This window comes from Chiloscyllium plagiosum, chromosome 18 (genome assembly GCF_004010195.1).
Source record: "Chiloscyllium plagiosum isolate BGI_BamShark_2017 chromosome 18, ASM401019v2, whole genome shotgun sequence".
NCBI classification, from domain to species: Eukaryota; Metazoa; Chordata; class Chondrichthyes; order Orectolobiformes; family Hemiscylliidae; genus Chiloscyllium; species Chiloscyllium plagiosum.
This window is the reverse complement of record NC_057727.1, coordinates 38469396-38486636: the sequence shown is the minus strand read 5'-3', so window position 1 is coordinate 38486636 and position 17241 is coordinate 38469396. Positions and strand designations below refer to the sequence as shown.

At 39.8% G+C, this 17241-nt stretch overlaps 1 protein-coding gene across 1 annotated transcript in view; it reads left to right on the top strand.

Annotated features, from left to right (window-relative positions):
* The first annotated feature begins 276 nt into the window (after positions 1-276).
* The window catches only part of thoc7 (THO complex 7), a 33751-nt gene continuing 16786 nt past the window's right edge, over positions 277-17241 (top strand). The window contains exons 1-4 of the mRNA XM_043708263.1: positions 277-356; positions 3168-3285; positions 7602-7729; positions 9738-9824. Of these exons, the coding sequence (XP_043564198.1) occupies positions 341-356; positions 3168-3285; positions 7602-7729; positions 9738-9824 (349 nt within the window). The 5' untranslated portion in view covers positions 277-340. The remainder of the gene's footprint in view (positions 357-3167; positions 3286-7601; positions 7730-9737; positions 9825-17241) is intronic.

Below are 17241 nucleotides of genomic sequence, written 5' to 3'. Positions count from 1 at the left end.
CAGTTATAATCTCTTCCAACCTCTTCTTTTGGGCAGAAGAATCAAAACCTTAAACACATGTACCAACAAGTTCGTCAACAAGCTCTTTCCTGCTGTTATTAGACTTCTGCATGGACCTCTCAAATTTAGTGTTTGCGCCTCCTCTGCAGCTGTAACATTGCTCTTTACTATTACTCGTATGCACTTTTTACGGTACAATCTGCCTGTACTGCATATGACAGCAATAAATGAAATAAAATAATTCTCCTCCCCTTTCTCTTCCCTCTCTCTTTACATCTCCTCGCCATCAGACTCCTCCTCTGACTCCACCCCCTGAGACTGACCCCGCCCTTGAGCTGCCATGTCGGTCACTGACGGTACGGTTTTGCTCCTTTTCTCGTTTCGCGCTGTCGGGGCCTGGCCTCCGGACCCGGATCCGGGCACTGGGTTGGGTTGGCGGGCGGGAATTCTCATTGTTGAATCGACTCGTCTGCTGCGGCCGGGCTCGGCTCGGTCCCCAGTTGTAGTTTGTGCCGGCGGGAGTCCGGGGCCTCTGCCGGTCGGTGGGGCTTCCTCGGTAACGATGGGGAAGCGGCCTGGATTGTGTTCCGGTTAACTGGCTCCCTGTGCGTTTATATAATGGAGCTTTAAAGGGACACAGTGGTTGACTGTGGTAGAAGTGGAGTGGGGACCCTGTCAGAGCACAAGGCCTCAGTCAATGAGAATGGAGAAGCGCAACGTGTGGTCAGTGGGCCCTTCACTCTTCTGTTTTGGACCCATTCCTAACGCCCGCACTTTCTAGATAAACATTTCACTGTCACTAGGGAGAGAAGGATCTGTTCCATTACATATGCGATGTGGTCTACTAGCTCTAGTCTTTTTTTGACCCATCCCAATCTCTGGTAGTGTTGAGGGAAATTCTGCCCTCCATCGCTCCCAAATTGTTTCACCTCTCCAATGTCCAATTTTAATTATTCCTCGATTGAACACAGTGCCCTAAACTGTTGCTAGGCCCGTGGTTATGAAAGTTCCTCCTTGAACCTTTCCACACTCCTTTAACGTCTGCCTGAAAGCCTACCTCTTTGTCCAAGCTCTGCCCAGTTAACTCTTTGTGACTTGGTGTTTAAAAGCAACACTTTTTATGACACTTTAATACATTGTAAGTATTTTCCATAAATGCAAGTTATGTCTTTGCAGCTTAATCTTTCATCCTGTGTTCATAATTTCTGGCACCACTCCATTGAGCTATATAGAGAAGGGTAGCTCACTGAGCTTTACTCCTCAGGTTCTTAAAGGCCTAATTTATCTCATTTGTCCTCATAACTTGAACACCTGAAGTCCAGGTTTCATCCTTATAAACTCCAGGACCAAAGCATCCTTCTAGAGATGATAAAGATAAACTATTTCTACTGATTGGGGGAGTCTAGAACTAGGGGACATGCTTTGGTAATTGGGACCAGACCTTAATGAGAAATGTTAGGTGACACTTCTAAACGCAAAGGATGATAGATGTTTGGAACTCTCTTCCACAAATGGTAGTGGATAGTGGATCAGTTAGTTTTAAATGTGGGACAGATTAATTTTTGTTAAGCAGAAGTATTAAGGGATATAGACCATAGGCAGGCATATGGAATTAGGTCACAAATCAGCCACAATCTCACTAAATAGTTGAACAGGGTCAAGGCTAAATGTTCCTATGTCCTGAGTTAACATTTTATAGAATCCCTGTGGTGTGGAAACGGGCTATTTGGCCCATCGAGTCCATTAAAGAGCATCCCACCAGACACGTCCCTACCCTATTCCTGTAGCATTGCATTTCCCATTGAGAATGTTTGTAGGGTATAAGCAAGCAGGGAAGAAGAGTTAAGCTCTGAGTTTTGTGAAACCAGAGGTTCAGCTGAGCATGACTCAAAGCAGATAAGGACTTAGAGTTAACAATGGGGTCCTGGAGGCAAAGGTAATGGGTTAACAAGGTGCAAAAGCAGTCATTATGTAGAGTCATTTAACAATATTGGAAGCATTTCGTATGCAAGGTTAGCTAACAAGGGGAAAAGTATCCATTGTATGAATCCGGTTAACAAGGTTAAGAACATTCAATGTATAATAGTAAAGGGCTCGGTCTCTGCTATTGATACTTGTTTGTAGTGGTCACCCAAATGATATGTATATTACCTTATCTGGATGCTCTTCCCTGTAAAATGACTATATAGTTCACTGAGAAACTGCTGTTCCAGAGAAGACTCATGTCTCTGCATATGGGCGATCGTTCTCTCTCTCCCTCCAAAGTCTAGAATACAGATGGAGGAGGTAAAAGTATACTGTGTCTCTGAGCATTTTGCTTCATTTGAGGGAGGAACAGGACGACACCACCCCAATCCTATAATCTTGCATTTCCCATGTCTAACCCATACATCCCTGGACACTATGGACTTTTGGCATGGCCAATCCAACTAACCTGCATGTCTTTGGATTGTGGGAGGAAACCAGAGCACCTGGAGGGAATCTAGGCAGATACGGGGCGAATGTACAAACACTACACAGACTGTCGACCCAGTGTGGAATGAAACCCAGGAGCCTGGCACTGAGGTAGCAGTGCTCACCACTGAGCTGCCATGCTGCCACACTTGAATGAAAAAATTTGTACATTTTTCCCTTGGCTATAGAAAAAATGGATTTGCAGCACCTTCTCTGTTATCAAATTGGTGCTGTACTGTCAAGCAACTTAGCTGAGTTAATATATTATATACAGTTATCTTTGCTTTAGCTTGCATGTATGTAAGCGTCAATGCTGCCCATATACTGAACTACTTTGTTTAAAAATCCTCCCAAATAGCATTTTTGTCCAAAATGCTTCTAAGCTAACTGTTTGCTCTGAAATGAATGGATTTTGTTTAAAATTTCTCGTGATACATTAAGTTGCAGTTCATCTGACTCTTGCTTTTGAAAGTCTTATTAGCGTATTTTAATCTCAGCGTGCCAGGATCATGCAATTGTGAAAAACAACAAAGCAGACTTCTGTACAAGTGGTTAATTTCATGAATGATATATTGGGAATGATGAGACCTCATTAGTTTAAAAAAAAATTCTTACAAATGTTTTGAGTGAAGTAAAATCTTATTACACTAGGGAATCTGAAACCAACGTGATTGGAAAACATGAGTATTATTATCTCAATTATTCCATTTTAGATGAAGTTATACGTAAGCGGCTTCTAATTGATGGAGATGGTGCTGGAGATGATCGACGTATTAATCTACTACTAAAAAGCTTCATTAAATGGTGTAATTCAGGATCTCAAGAGGAGGGGTATGTGATTAGTTTCACTTGAGATGAGCATCTCTAATAATCATCTCTTAGTAAAAGGGCTACATATGGAAAGTTACATTATAATATATTAGACAATTTGTGGAAGTTTATGCTTGTAGAGTGTGAGATCATAAGTATTATAGGCAGTTAACTATATTTGTTCAATTTCAATGCCAAATCGTTTTGTATGTTTTTATTGGTAAAAATTATTTTCATAATCTTTGCAGTATTTAAAGTATATTTGTCCACACTCATACAAATTATAATTCATCCAGTATTTCGAGAATACGAACATTATATTTTTCTGAAAAGGACTATCTCCTTGTATTGATCTAATAGGAAAGGGCATAAGTGGAGTGTTTCAGTGTTCTGCTGGTGAATATTTTATTTTCTGTTATTTATGTAGACAACTATTGCCACTTCAGTACCACGTAATTTAAACAAATTTGAGTTTATCAGCACTTTCTATTTCCATTGTCTAATTCAGTACTGCTGTCATTAATTTCCAGTATTGAATCAGATGATATTCCCTCCCATCCGTGCATTAAATTGTCTATCTGCCTTTATGATCATTATGAACCTATTGTGCTGGGTGACAAATTCTTCATATGTTAACACTTCCTGACTGTAGACCAGCTAATAATGTACAGTGTTTCTTTGAGCTGTCTGATTTTATGAAGAGCTTGTCTGTGCATCCAAACAACAAAGAAAGGAAAGAATCGGCTGGTGCATGTCTATACTATTGTTGTTTAAATGCAAAGTTGCCATAGTCCTACCAGAACTGATCTTAGTTAGCTGCTGTCTTTAGAGAGAATTGACTGGTGGTCATTTAAACTGAGTGTCCCCACACTGCAGGTGAGGGGAAAGGTTGAGAAGGAAGGACCTTCATTGTAACCTCAGTTGGTATGGGAATTAAACCTGCGTTGTGGGCCTGTCTCTAATAGTGTGGCACAACTACTGTGTGTTCTGACATAGATAAGTTGACTGTATAATTTCCTGGAAAAGGCAAGAAAAAAGTTATAGACCAATGAAGGGAAAAAAACGGATGGGGTATTCTTCCGATGCCTAAAGTCCATCAAAGAAGTTCTTTAAAAAAAAACCCAGCAGTTAGTGGGGAAATGCTCCCCAATACCCACAGCTCTTCCTTAAATGCTTGCAATGAATGTGCAACTTGTTATATCAATCACTGACAAATGAGTTACCTTGTCATGTTGGATGTTTATTTTGTTGATGCACAAGTTCCCTGATTCTCCCCAATATTCTTAAGTTAAGTAGATTATCCAGGAACAGAAGCAGCAAGTGCTTGAAATACTTAGCGAGTGAGAGAGAAACAGAGTTAACATTTTAGATTGGTGCCCTATCTCCAGAACTGGTAAATATTAGCAATGTAGTTGGTTATTTTTACAGAGGTAGGGAGGGGATCAAAAGAACCCAAGGGAAGGTTAGTGGTCGACCAAAAAGAAGGACTGATTTAATGACAAAAGAGGTGATGTAAGTGAATGCCCGCATTCATGTGCATATTGATTCAACAAAGAAAGAAATTGCAAATTACTAAAGGTCAAAGATTTCAGAAATAATTTGCATGAATTAGAGTGTCCAATAGGTCAGCCTCTACTTGAGGTTTTTTCAGCTGGTTGTGCACACAAGTTCCTTCCACAGGAAGTCAAGCAGTTAATTTACAGAAAAAGATGTAAGCTGGGACTTGGTTTACCTTGCAGATAAAGACAGTTTTTTTTCCTGAAATCAGACTTTTGAGAGATCAGAGGCAGGTGCTAGCTAAGCCTGGAATTACTATACCTTTACAAGCAAAAGTCACAGCTGGATGATTGATGGTGGTTCAAACAAACTGATATTTTCAGTCACAGTACTGGGCTTTTGGTTGAGACACTCGGCTAACGAGCTGGTTTTGATGTTCCCTGGTCAGAACCCATTGTTTTTTTTGTCGAACCAAGTCAAGCAATATTGGGTTTCACTTGTCTGTTGTATAGAGCTAGACATCTTAACTTCCAGACCTTTGTGTTAGCCTGCCTGGAATGTTCATGCAGTACAAGGAGCGTCACATTCCAGGAGGTGATGAATTTGTTTTTGTCCTGGTAATTGTTGGAAATTTCTGGAAGGAGCCAATTTGCTCAATCTTTGTTTGTTAGTAGCCGTTTTAAAACCTGACATGAGGCCATTATAAAATAAGACTTTATTTAGAAAAAAGGATCTCTCTCACTTTCTGCCCCCTGTACATTGCACAATGCTTATCCACTGATTTAAAATTACCAAGTGATTTTATTACATTTGTTAGATGTGATTGCCTTTTGTTTATGCTTAGATTTATTGACTTGCTTCACTAAACTCCTGAATTCTCTGTAGATTTTAATCTTTACTTATCCAGTAGCAATTTTAAGGATGATCATTCTAAACTTTTTTATTAATTAAGATTATTTTTGACTTAACATCCTTTTTTGAAATGAGGTTTGCAATAATTTTTCTATCTCATTTTGCTACTACTGTAAATTCTCCTAATACAGGTCAAGGTATTGTACTGAAACCTGTTTTAAACATTTATGTACTTCACCTGGAACAGATCATTAAGAATAATCTTGAAACATTAAACACAACATTAGTCATTGCTATTTGACCACGTTGTTAACAAACACGGAACAGAAATGTGTATTTATGAACTTAGATATGAAACATCAATTTTATGAACATATGAATTAGGAACAGGGATAGGCCATTTGTCCTATTGAAATGCTCTGCCATTTGATAAGATCACGACTGGTTTGATTGTGGCCTCAACTATTTTCCCATCTATGCCCATACCTTTAGAATCCTTAGTTGTTTAAAATTACAAACATTAATAATCCTGCCTCCACTGCTCTCTTGGCAAGAGAATATCACAGACGCATGAACTTCTGAGAGAGGAAAAAAGTTTTCCTTGTCTGTCTTAAATAGGAGAACCCTCATTTTTCAATTATGTCTCTTAATTCCAGTTTTCTCCCAGATGGAGAAACATCCCTTTAGTATTCACCCTGCTAAACGCTCTCTCTATCTAATTATATCATTTTTTCATTCTGCTTAAAAGCCCAATCTGTCCAACCTTGCCTTGGAAGTAGCTGCCTCATCCTAGGAATCAGTTGAGTGAATCTTTTAATTTATTATGCAGTTATGTTCTTCCTTAAATAAGTAGACCAAAACTGTATGCAGTACTCTAGATGGGGTCTCAGCAATTACCTATACAACTGTAGCAAAGGATCCCTTTTTTCTAAAATTCTATCCCCTGTGCAGTAAACAGCATTGTTATTGGGAGATAGTTGGGGAATTGGTGTTGATTTTGGTGGGGGGGAGCTGTGAAAAATAAACATAATTGTAATCTTTTATACTTGGCTATAGTTTTGATGTTGATTTGTTTTGCTACTTTTCTCTTTTGAACTATTTTCTGCTGGCTCCTTGACTTGAGATACCCTTTAATGTCTTGCTCAAGTGGGCACCATTATAGCCTCCAACTAATTTTGTACTGATCAAGCCTCGGGTTTCTGTTGGTTCAGCTATTCATAAAATAACCATACTGTGAAATAAAAAGTTTAGCTTTGGGTTTTGACCTCCTATTTGAAGTGAAATATAAAATTGTGCTTCTGGAATTTCCAGTGACAGTCATAATCTGCGACTCATGACAGCACTTTGTTTAGTGGCTGTTCTTATGGACCAGGCCAGACCCCTCAACACATTTCAAGAAAGTAGCCTGGACCCTAACTTTGCTAGTTATTTTAAGCAGGAATAAAGTGGATAGTCCTGGAGTGATGCAGCTGGCCCAACCACTTAGTTTTAAACAAAACAGAATTTATTGCAAGATTACCAAATGAAACACAAACAAAAGAGAACAGAAAAAGCATAACTTAACCTATCCAAAAGCTCAACAGATTATCCCAACTTAATGATGCTGTTCCAATACTTACTACAAGCCCCATAAACACCCCTTTGCAGAAATAAGAGAAAATCTAGCAGGAGAGATGTCAGAGAGAGGAAGGATCAGCATTGACCTTCTTTCGGTCCAGCAGCTTCACAACTGACTGCTTGCTAAATACCAAATCAAAACAAAGACAAAAGCTGAACTAAGAGAACTGGCCACTCCCCTTTCATTGTGCAAGTTTTTTTAAGTTAAAAGCTTTTTCAGTTAGATCAATCACAGATATTTCGCAACCTGCGTCTTTACGACCTCCTGAAAGAAAAACAAGGACAACAAAGGCTTGTTAAAGGAGCAGCACATCTCACTAGGTAGGATGAAAATTGACTGTTGTGTTTTAATACGTTATACTGTTTTCTAGATATAGCCAACACCAGCGCATGCTTGGTACCTTGGGGCAGTGTGAATTCTCTATGGGAAAAACTTTGCTTGTGTATGATATGAATCTGCGGGAAATGCTGAATTATGAGAAAATATCAAAAGACATAGGTAAGAAAAATCTTGAAAGTGGTACTGTGAAATTGGTATGTTTGTAATGGTAAACAAGTGGCACTGATTAGTTTTTTTTATAGGATGACTGGTCAGAAATGCATGTTGTACTTTTGATCTGCCTGTATGTTTACTGTGTAATACAAACATTATTTGCTTACATCAAGATTAACATGGAAGGTAATGAACCTCTCAGGACTATTAGATGTCTTATTTCTGCAGTGCTCTACTACATAATTTTTAAAGTTAGACAAAACTAGATCAAAGTTCAAAGAATGAACCAGAATTATCATACTTGAGAAGGTTAGAGAATGAAGGTCATCTTATTGAAACTTAATAAGAGGATGTAGTTTAAGTTTGGGACATTGAGGGAGTAAGAGCCAGTGTAGTTCAGGAGAAGTAGAAGGATGATGGGTATTGAAGTTTGCTGCAGAATTAAATAATGGCACCAGAGCTTTGAATGTGTTTATTACTGGAATGAAAGACTGGTGTTTAAAGTATTCCCTTTGGAATGACAAAGAAACAAATGAGAGTTTTAGCAGCAGTTGGGCTGAAACAGGATCAGAGTTGATGGAAAAATGAACAGTCGTTGAGACAGTGAGGATATAAGATTAGAAGCTTGGCTCAACGGTCAACAGGAAGTGGCTGAAAAATGTCTGGTTCAATTTGAGGCAATGGTCAGGGAAGGAGATGAAATCATTGTGCCAGGCATTGGAAACAATTACTTTGTTATTGCTGCTATGTAACTGAGGGAAAAAGCAGCTGATCCAAGGCTAAATGTTAGGTACTTGTGGGTTTCTTGTGTGTGTGTGTGTGAAAGCTGATTTCATGTTTAGATAATGCTGTCATAGGTAAATAAAAGTGAACACGTAAAAGTTATTCTTGAGGTGACATAATGCTGGGAGAGGAAGAGAGGCCACTGGCAAAAATGTTCCAGTTATAATTGGATAGGTAATAAAAGACCAGCCCATCAATCACAGTGGCATTTGGTGAAGATGGTGTGTCTGACCATGTATAAGCTACAGAGACATTACAGGAGCATAATGCACTATGTTCATACTCGCATAAAGCAGTTTGAGCCTTTAGTTAGCATCATTTGAATTCTGCAGAAGAATTTGAATGATGTATTTGAATGTGGAACATAGAGTTTTACTGAGAACAGCTATCTTATTGTAACTCTCAAAGATCTTCGAGATGCTGGCCATAGTAAATTGTGCAGAAGATTGCTAATAGCCCTTGAAATGTATCCAGTACAATCTACCATGTTTTGGAGTGGAGAGCTGAAAGTATTATGGAGGGCAGATGAAGGAAGAAAGACACAATTTTATTTAATGGTTAGTTTGGTTTTTTGAAAATTTATGTTGGAGCTTTCAGGGTACTTGGCTATAATTGCAGTAGTCAATGCTGACCATTATTATTGTACTGTTAAAACATTTTCCTTGAATATTTTAGCATGCATACTTCCACATTTGGATTGTTAATGAAAGCTCAAACCTGTGCCAAATACTTGGGCGGCCCAGTGGTTAGCACTGCTGCCTCACAACGCCAGAGACCCGGGTTAAATTCCCGCCTCAGGCGACTGACTGTGTGGAGTTTGCACGTTCTCCCCGTGTCTGCGTGGGTTTCCTCCGGGTGCTCCGGTTTCCTCCCACAAGTCACAAAGATGTGCAGGTCAGGTGAATTGGCCATGCTAAATTGCCCGTAGTGTTAGGTAAGGGGTAAATGTAGGCGTATGGGTGGGTTGCGCTTCGGCGGGTGGGTGTGGACTTGTTGGGCCGAAGGACCTGTTTCCACACTGTAATGTAATCTAATCTAATCTACTTCTAAAGAAGTACCTTACTAACAAATACGGTGTGTTAGTACATTAGAATTAGAATATCCATTTACTTTTTACTACGGTCTTGAGTACAGTGGAACATTTCTGATGAGAACCTTTGGAATGCAAGAGAATTTATGAAAATGAATTCTATTTTATATTCGTGTTTGTGAAGAAAATTGTTATTTTCAGAAAGTAACATTGCAGCTGCACATGACAAGATCTCAGAATGCAAAAAACAGATTCTACAAGCAAAACGAATTCGGAAAAATCGTCAAGGTAATATTTGTGCAATTTTTGTTTGTCTACAATTCAAATAATTTGTCTTCTTGAACTAAGAAGTTTGATCCAAGAAATTAGCACAGGCACCAGGAAAATCTATATTAAGATTTCTGTTTAGAGTTAAAGGAATATAGGAGCAGGAGCAGGCCATTCAACCATCCCATCCCCTTTTTAAAAAAAAAGTGTACTATTCCCATGGCCCTTAATGTCATTTGTAACTAGAAATGTATCAGTCCTTGTCATAGTCATAGAGTCATACAGCACAAGCAGATCCTATGGTCCAACCAGTCCCTGCTGATCATAATCCCAAACTAAACTGGCCCCATGTGCTTGGCCCATATCCCTCCAAACATTTCTTATTCATGTATTTAGCTAATGTCTTTTAAATGTTGTAATTGTATTCATATCCGCCACTTCCTCTGAAAGTTCATTCCATACACGAACCTCTCCCTGTGTAAGAAAATTGCTCCTCATGTCATTTTAAAATCTTTCTGCTTTCTCTTAAAACAAAAATGCCCCTAGTCTTGAAATCCCAGACCCTAAGGAAAAGACACCAGCTATTCATCTTATCTATACCTCTCATTATTTTATAAACATCTGTAAGGTCAGCCCTCAACTCTCTACACACCAGTGGGAAATTTCCAGCCTCTCCTTATAACCTAAACCCTCCGTTTCTGGCAATATCCTGGTAATTCTCTTCTGAACTGTCTCCAGCTTAGTATCCTTCCTATAACAGTCAGACCAGAACGGGGGACAGTACTCTAGAAGAGGCTTCTTCAACACTCTGTACAACCTCAATGTAATGTCCCAACTCCTATATTCAAAAGATCTGAGCAATAAAGACAAACATGCCAAACACCACCTTAACCACCCTATCTTTGTGATTCAAGCTTCAAAGTTATGTACCTGAACCCCTTGGTCTCTCTGTTCTACAATGCTACCCAAGGCTCTACTTCTAATTGTATAAGTCTTGTCTTGAAATTATTCAAAGACTGGTCTTCCTCAGCTCTTTGGGATGGAGCATTCCAAAGATTTACCATCCTCTGAATGAAAAGGTTCCTTGCCATCTGTGTGTCTTTTATTGAGAGATTGGTTCTAGATCTCTCATCCAATGGAAATATCCTTTATCTCTACCCCTTTGAGGATTTCATTAATATTTTTTATGAAGTTGCTTCTCATTTATCTAAACTGCAGAGAATACAGGCTCATTCACTTTCATGTTTCTCAAAGGACAGTTCCACCATCCCAGAAATCAGTCTAGTGAGTTTTTGCTATACTCCTTCTATGGCAAGTATATCCTTCCTTAGGTTGGGGATCAGAACTGCGCATGATGCTGGATCTTAAACAGCTTGTACCATATTTGATTCCTCAAAATATTGCTCCAGAAAATTATCTGGATTGTGTTATAGGATTTCTTTCTCCACAAGCTTAGTATTCATTAGATTTACCCAATCTATTTGAAGATTTAAGTCAGCCATGATTATTCAATTTGCTATCATGCACCTTTTAATTTCTTGATTTGTACAATTCTCTACATTACCACTTACTGTTATTGGTCTTTAAATTATTTCTCCAATATTTGCAGCCCCTTAGCTGTTCCTTCGGTCCATCTAAACAACCTCCTCTTCCTCTTTTAGTAATACAGTTACCTTATTCCTTATTACCAGCACTGCTCCACCTTTTTCTTCTTGTCCTTCTCTCCCAAATGTTGACTATCCTTTGATATTCATTTCCCAGTCAGGCTTGCCCTACAGCAGTGTGTTATAACGGTAATTAAATCATGCCATTTGCTTTTATGACCAGTATTGCTTCACCTATCATATTACAAATGCTATGCACATTCGGAAACAGGTGCTTTAAGTTCTGCCTTAACAGTATTCTGTAATTTGACCCTGGTTGATTCTAGGAGTTACTTTCCTGCTGCTCTCCACTTCAATTACAGCTTTATTTTTTATCTAAATTCTCTGAGGTTCCCATCCCAGTAAGTGGTAATGGAGTATAAACTCTTCCCAATAGCGCTAGAAAAGTTCCCCACATATTTTAGTCCAGGTCCTGCTAAGGTGTGCTCCATCCTCCCTATAGTGTTCTCACTTGGCCCAGAATTGATCCCAATGCAGCAAAATCTAAAGCCCTCATCCACGCCATCTTTTTCAGCCATTTGTACATTTGTTCAAACATCCTATTTTTCCGCTCAGTAAAACATGATGTACAATCCTGAGATTACTGCCTTAACGGTACTGATTTCGATCTTTTGCCTAATGCCCTACATTCTAATTCCAGGATTTCATCCCTTTTTCTATGTATGGTGTTTGTGGCAATGTGAGAAATGGGATCTCTGGTACTTCACCCTCCTCCCGCAGTCATCAATGACCTGGTATCAGACAGCATACCATCCTGGAGCCAGGTCTGTGGCCCCAGAAACTCCTGTGTGTTCCCCTAACTCTTGATAAGTCTGTCACTGTTGCCCTTCCAAGCTTCTTCTCTCTCCACCCTCAACCATCAGTACCTGTGTAGTTGAGTCACTTGCAGTGCTACAAGCTTGTTTCTCGCATATGACTACATTATAGTGGGTCCATACTTACTGGAAAAATATTTACAAGTTAATAATATGCAAATTGGCCACCAAATTCCGGAAGTTACACCTCACTGGGGTAGTGTGTTGGAAATAAAGCTATGCTGTTCTTTGAGCTGTCGCAAAAGTTAGATTTTAAAAAGTATGCAGAATTCTGCATTTTACTTGTCTTTAAAATTGGCATTGACAAAAAGCACGAGCCAGGTTTCAGTATTTATAACAAATGAACAGATTCCAACTACAGGTAAACAATGATGAACTGCCAACATTTATCTTGACTAGTTAATACCCTAAACCCCCTTATAAGCTCCCCTTTTAGGCACACACTCAGTAGTTTGGACACTGGACAAGATAATCATTGGACTTTTCAGTTTTAATGGCATCACTGACACAATTTAATTTTTAAATATGTTTCTTGTGTGTCATGCACATTGTGCTTAGTTTAATTCAATTTAGTTGCAATAGGGCCAATTAATTCAGTTGCCGAGAGAATGTTGTTTAATAACACCGATGACAGGTTCAGGTTCTGTACCAGCTGACATTTTACATCCTTCATTGTCACATCAGACAATATCATGCCAAGACAGTTAAGAATGCATTGCCAACCATAAGTAACTACCTTCAGACAATTGAGATGCCACATAGACTTGGCAATGGAATAGGCCACTCAGCCCCCACAAACCTGCTCCAGCATTTAGTAATATCACGGCTGATCTGAGTACTTCATATTTCTGCTGACACCTGATAACTTTTCACCCCTTTTTTTTAAAATCAAGAATCTATCTACATCTGTCTTATCAATTTTCAAAGATTATGCTTCTGCTACCTCTATTTTTATTTGCTCATGGGATACTGATGTCACTGTCAATGTGCCAGCATTTATTGCCTGCCCCTAATTGCACTTGGTTGTGAGCTACCTCCTTAAACTGTTGTTCTTGGGGTGTAGAGACATCCACCTTGGTGTGTGGAAGGGAGTTGCAGGATTTTGACCCAATGATAGTGAAGAAAAAGTGATATAGTTTGAAATCATGATTGAGGTGTTTTGCGGGAGGTTAGGGGGTGGGGGAGAGATTGGAGACTTGCAGGCAATGATATTTGAATGTATCTGCTACTCTTGTTCTTCTGTGAGATAGAGGCCATGCGTTTGGAAGGTGCTATTGAAGAAATCTTGGTGAGTTACTGCAGTGCATCTCTGGATGGTAGGCAATGTGCATTGGAGGTGAAAGGGGGTGAAATTTGAAGATAATGGATGAGGTGTCAATCAAGTGGACTACTTTGTTCTGATTACTATGAGGTGTCAATCAAGTGGACTACTTTGTTCTGATTGCTGTCAATGTCCTGAATGCTGTCAAGTCTTTTGAGTACAATTGGGGTTGCATTCATTCAGGCAAGTTCGCTGCCTGAACTGCTGTGCTTTTCCAGCACCACTCTAATCTAGAATCTGGTTTCCAGCATCTGCAGTCCTTGTTTTTACCACTGCAATCTTGCACTCCTGACTAGTCTTGTTTCGATGGATGGGCACTGGGGAGATAGGTGAATTACTCAAAGCAGAAAGCTTAGTCTCTGACTTGCTCTTGTAGCCACAATAGTCATGTGGTTGGTCCAGTTCAATTTCTGGTCAATGGAAATCTCAAGAGTGTTGATTAGTGTGGGGTTCAGCAATTGTAATGCCATTGAATGTTCAGGGACAAAGTGTCAATATCACTTTCATTGGAGATGGCCATTGCCTGGCACTTGTGTGATGCAAATGTTAATGTCATTTATCAATCCAAGCTTGGATGTTGGTACGCCTTGCTGCATGTGGACACGGACTGCTTCGTTATCTGTGGTGTTGCAAATTGGGGAGATAATGACCTGTTGGTATTATTGTTGGACTACTAATCCAGAGACCCAGGTAATATTCTCCAGACCCTGGGTTCAAATTCCGCCATGACAGATTATAAGAGTTTGAATTCAGTAAAATATCTGAAGATGCGTCGATGACCGTGATTCTTTTGTTTATTGTCGGAAAAGCCCATCTGGTTCATTAATGTCCTTGAGGGAAGGAAATTAGTTGTCCTTATCTAATCTGGCCTACATGTGACTCTTAACTACTCTCTGGGTAATTGTAAGTGGGTATTAAATACGAGCATAGCTAGCAATCCATTCCCTGTGCATGGATATATTTAAAAAATGCTGGTGAACATTATGCAACAATAAGCAAGCATCTCCCCTTCTGACCTTATGATAGAGGATGGTAGTCTTGGAACATGGTGGATCTAGCATACAACTTTGAATGTCTGCAATGATGACTTGTGCTGAGATGATTGGCCTCCCAACAACTACAACTGTCTTCCCTTGTGCTATTTTTCTCCTTGACTCCAGTTTTACCAGGGTACCTTTATGCCAACTTGGTCAAATGCTATCTTAGTGTCAAGAACAGTCATTCTTTACTCTTCTGGAGTTCAGCTCTTTTGTTCATGTTTGGACCAAGCCTAAAATGAGGTCAGGAGCTGAGGTGGCCTTATCCAAATCTAAATTGAATGTCAGTGTGCAAGTTACTTCTTGGTAGAGCCACTTAGTAGAGCTGTTGTCAACCATTTCTATTTTTTCGCTGATGATTCAAGTAGACTGATTAGGGTGGTAAGTGGCAAAGTCTAATTATCCTGCTTTTTGTGCACTGGGCATGACTGCAATTTTCCATATTGTTGGATAGACGGTAGTGTTGTCTTGAAAAAACCTGCTTAAGGGTCAGCTAGTTCTGTTCACTGGTCACTCAACTTGATACTGTCATGGACATTTACATCTGGGACAGGGACATTGGTGAAGACGAGGTAAAGTAGCTTTTTCCCTTTTGCTGATTCTCTCACCACCTTCTGCAGTCCCAGTTTAGTAAGCTATGTCCTTTCGGTCAGCTCAGTAAGCAGTGGTGCTACCAAGCTGCTCTTCGTTTTGGACGTTGAGGCTCCCCCTCCTAGAATATGTTTTGTGCCTTTGCCATCTTCAGACCTTCCTCCAAATGGTGTTCAACACAGAGGAAGAAATGAGGTTTTTGTGGTACTGAGTTCCAAATACTCTAAAGCTTTATTGAGAAACCATTTCTCCTTAGCTGTGTCTTAAATAGATGATCCCTGATTTAAATGGTAACTCCTTGTTCTCAATTTTTGACATTGTTCACGTACACTTTAAATAAGATGACTAGTACTGTACACCGTATTTCAGGTTGGTCTCCCCAATTCCCTAAACTAAAGCATAACCTAGCAAGTTTTGAGAAAGTTTGTAGCTCAGGTTGAGGTTCTGGATGTAGGTTTACTCGCTAAGCTGGAAGGTTTGTTTTCAGACGTTCCGTCACCGTACTAGGTAACATAATCAGTGAGCCTCTGGATGAAGCACTCGTGGCCTGACCCACTTTCTCTTTGTTTAGGTTTCCTTGGGTTGGTGATGTCATCATGGTAGTCCGCAAACCCACCAACACACTAAAACAGCAGCTAATGAACTTAAAAGACTCTATACAGACAACAAACAAAACTAATATCATTTATAAAATACCTTGCAAGAACTGTAACAAACACTATATTGGACAAATATGCAGAAAACAAGTCACCAGGATATATGAACAGCAACTAGCCACAAAAAGACATGACCCACTCTCACTAGTATCCTTACATACAGATGAGCAAGGACAATACATCCATCCTGTGACAAGCCAAACAGAGACATGAGGGAAATCAAGAGGGCAAAAATGGGATATGAGATAGCTTTGGCAAATAGAATTAAGGAGAATCCAAAATGTTTTTACAAATATATTAAGGACAAAAGCAGAACTAGGGAGAGAATAGGGCCCCTCAAAGATCAGCAAGGCAGCCTTTGTGTGGAGCTGCAGAAAATGGGGGAGATACTAAACGAGTATTTTGCATCAGTGAGAAAAGGACATGGAAGATGTGGAATGTAGGAAATAGTGACATCTTGAAAAATGTCCATATTACAGAGGAGGTAGTGCTGGATGTCTTGAAACACATAAAGATGGATAAATTCCCAGGACCTGATCAGGTGTACCCTCGAACTCTGTGGGAAGCTAGGGAAGTGATTGCTGGGCCTCTTGATGAGATATTTGTATCCTTGATAGTCACAGGTGAGGAACCAGAAGACTGGAGGTTGGCTAACATGGTGCCAGTGTTTTAAGGATGGTAAGGACAGGTCAAAGAACTATAGACCAGTGAGCCTGACGTTGGTTGTGGGCATGTTATTGGAGGGAATCCTGAGGGACAGGGTGTTCATGTATTTGGAAAGGAAAGAACTGATTAAGGATAGTCAACATGGCTTTGTGAGTGGGAAATCATGTCTCATGAACTTGATTGAGTTTTTTGAAGAAGTAACAAAGAGGATTGATGAGGGCAGAGCATAGATGTGATCTATATGGACTTCAGTAAGGTGTTCGACAAGGTTCCCCATGGGATACTGGTGAACAAGGTTAAATCTCACGGAATACAGGGAGAACTAGCAATTTAGATACAGAACTGGCTCAAAGGTAGAAGACAGGGTGGTGGTGGAATGTTGTTTTTCAGACTGGAGGCCTGTGACCAATGGAGTGCAACAAGGATCAGTGCTGGGTCCTCTACTTTTCGTCATTTACATAAATGATTTGGATGTGAATGTAAGAGGTATAGTTCGTAAGTTTTCAGATGACACTAAAATTGGAGGTGTAATGGACAGTGAAGAAGATTACCTCAGTTTACAACAGGATCATGACCAAATGGCCAATGGGCTGAGAAGTGGCAGTGGTCAGAGTATTGAGTACAGGAGTTGGGAGGTCATGTTGCGGCTGTACAGGACATTGATTAGGCCACTGTTGGAATATTGCGT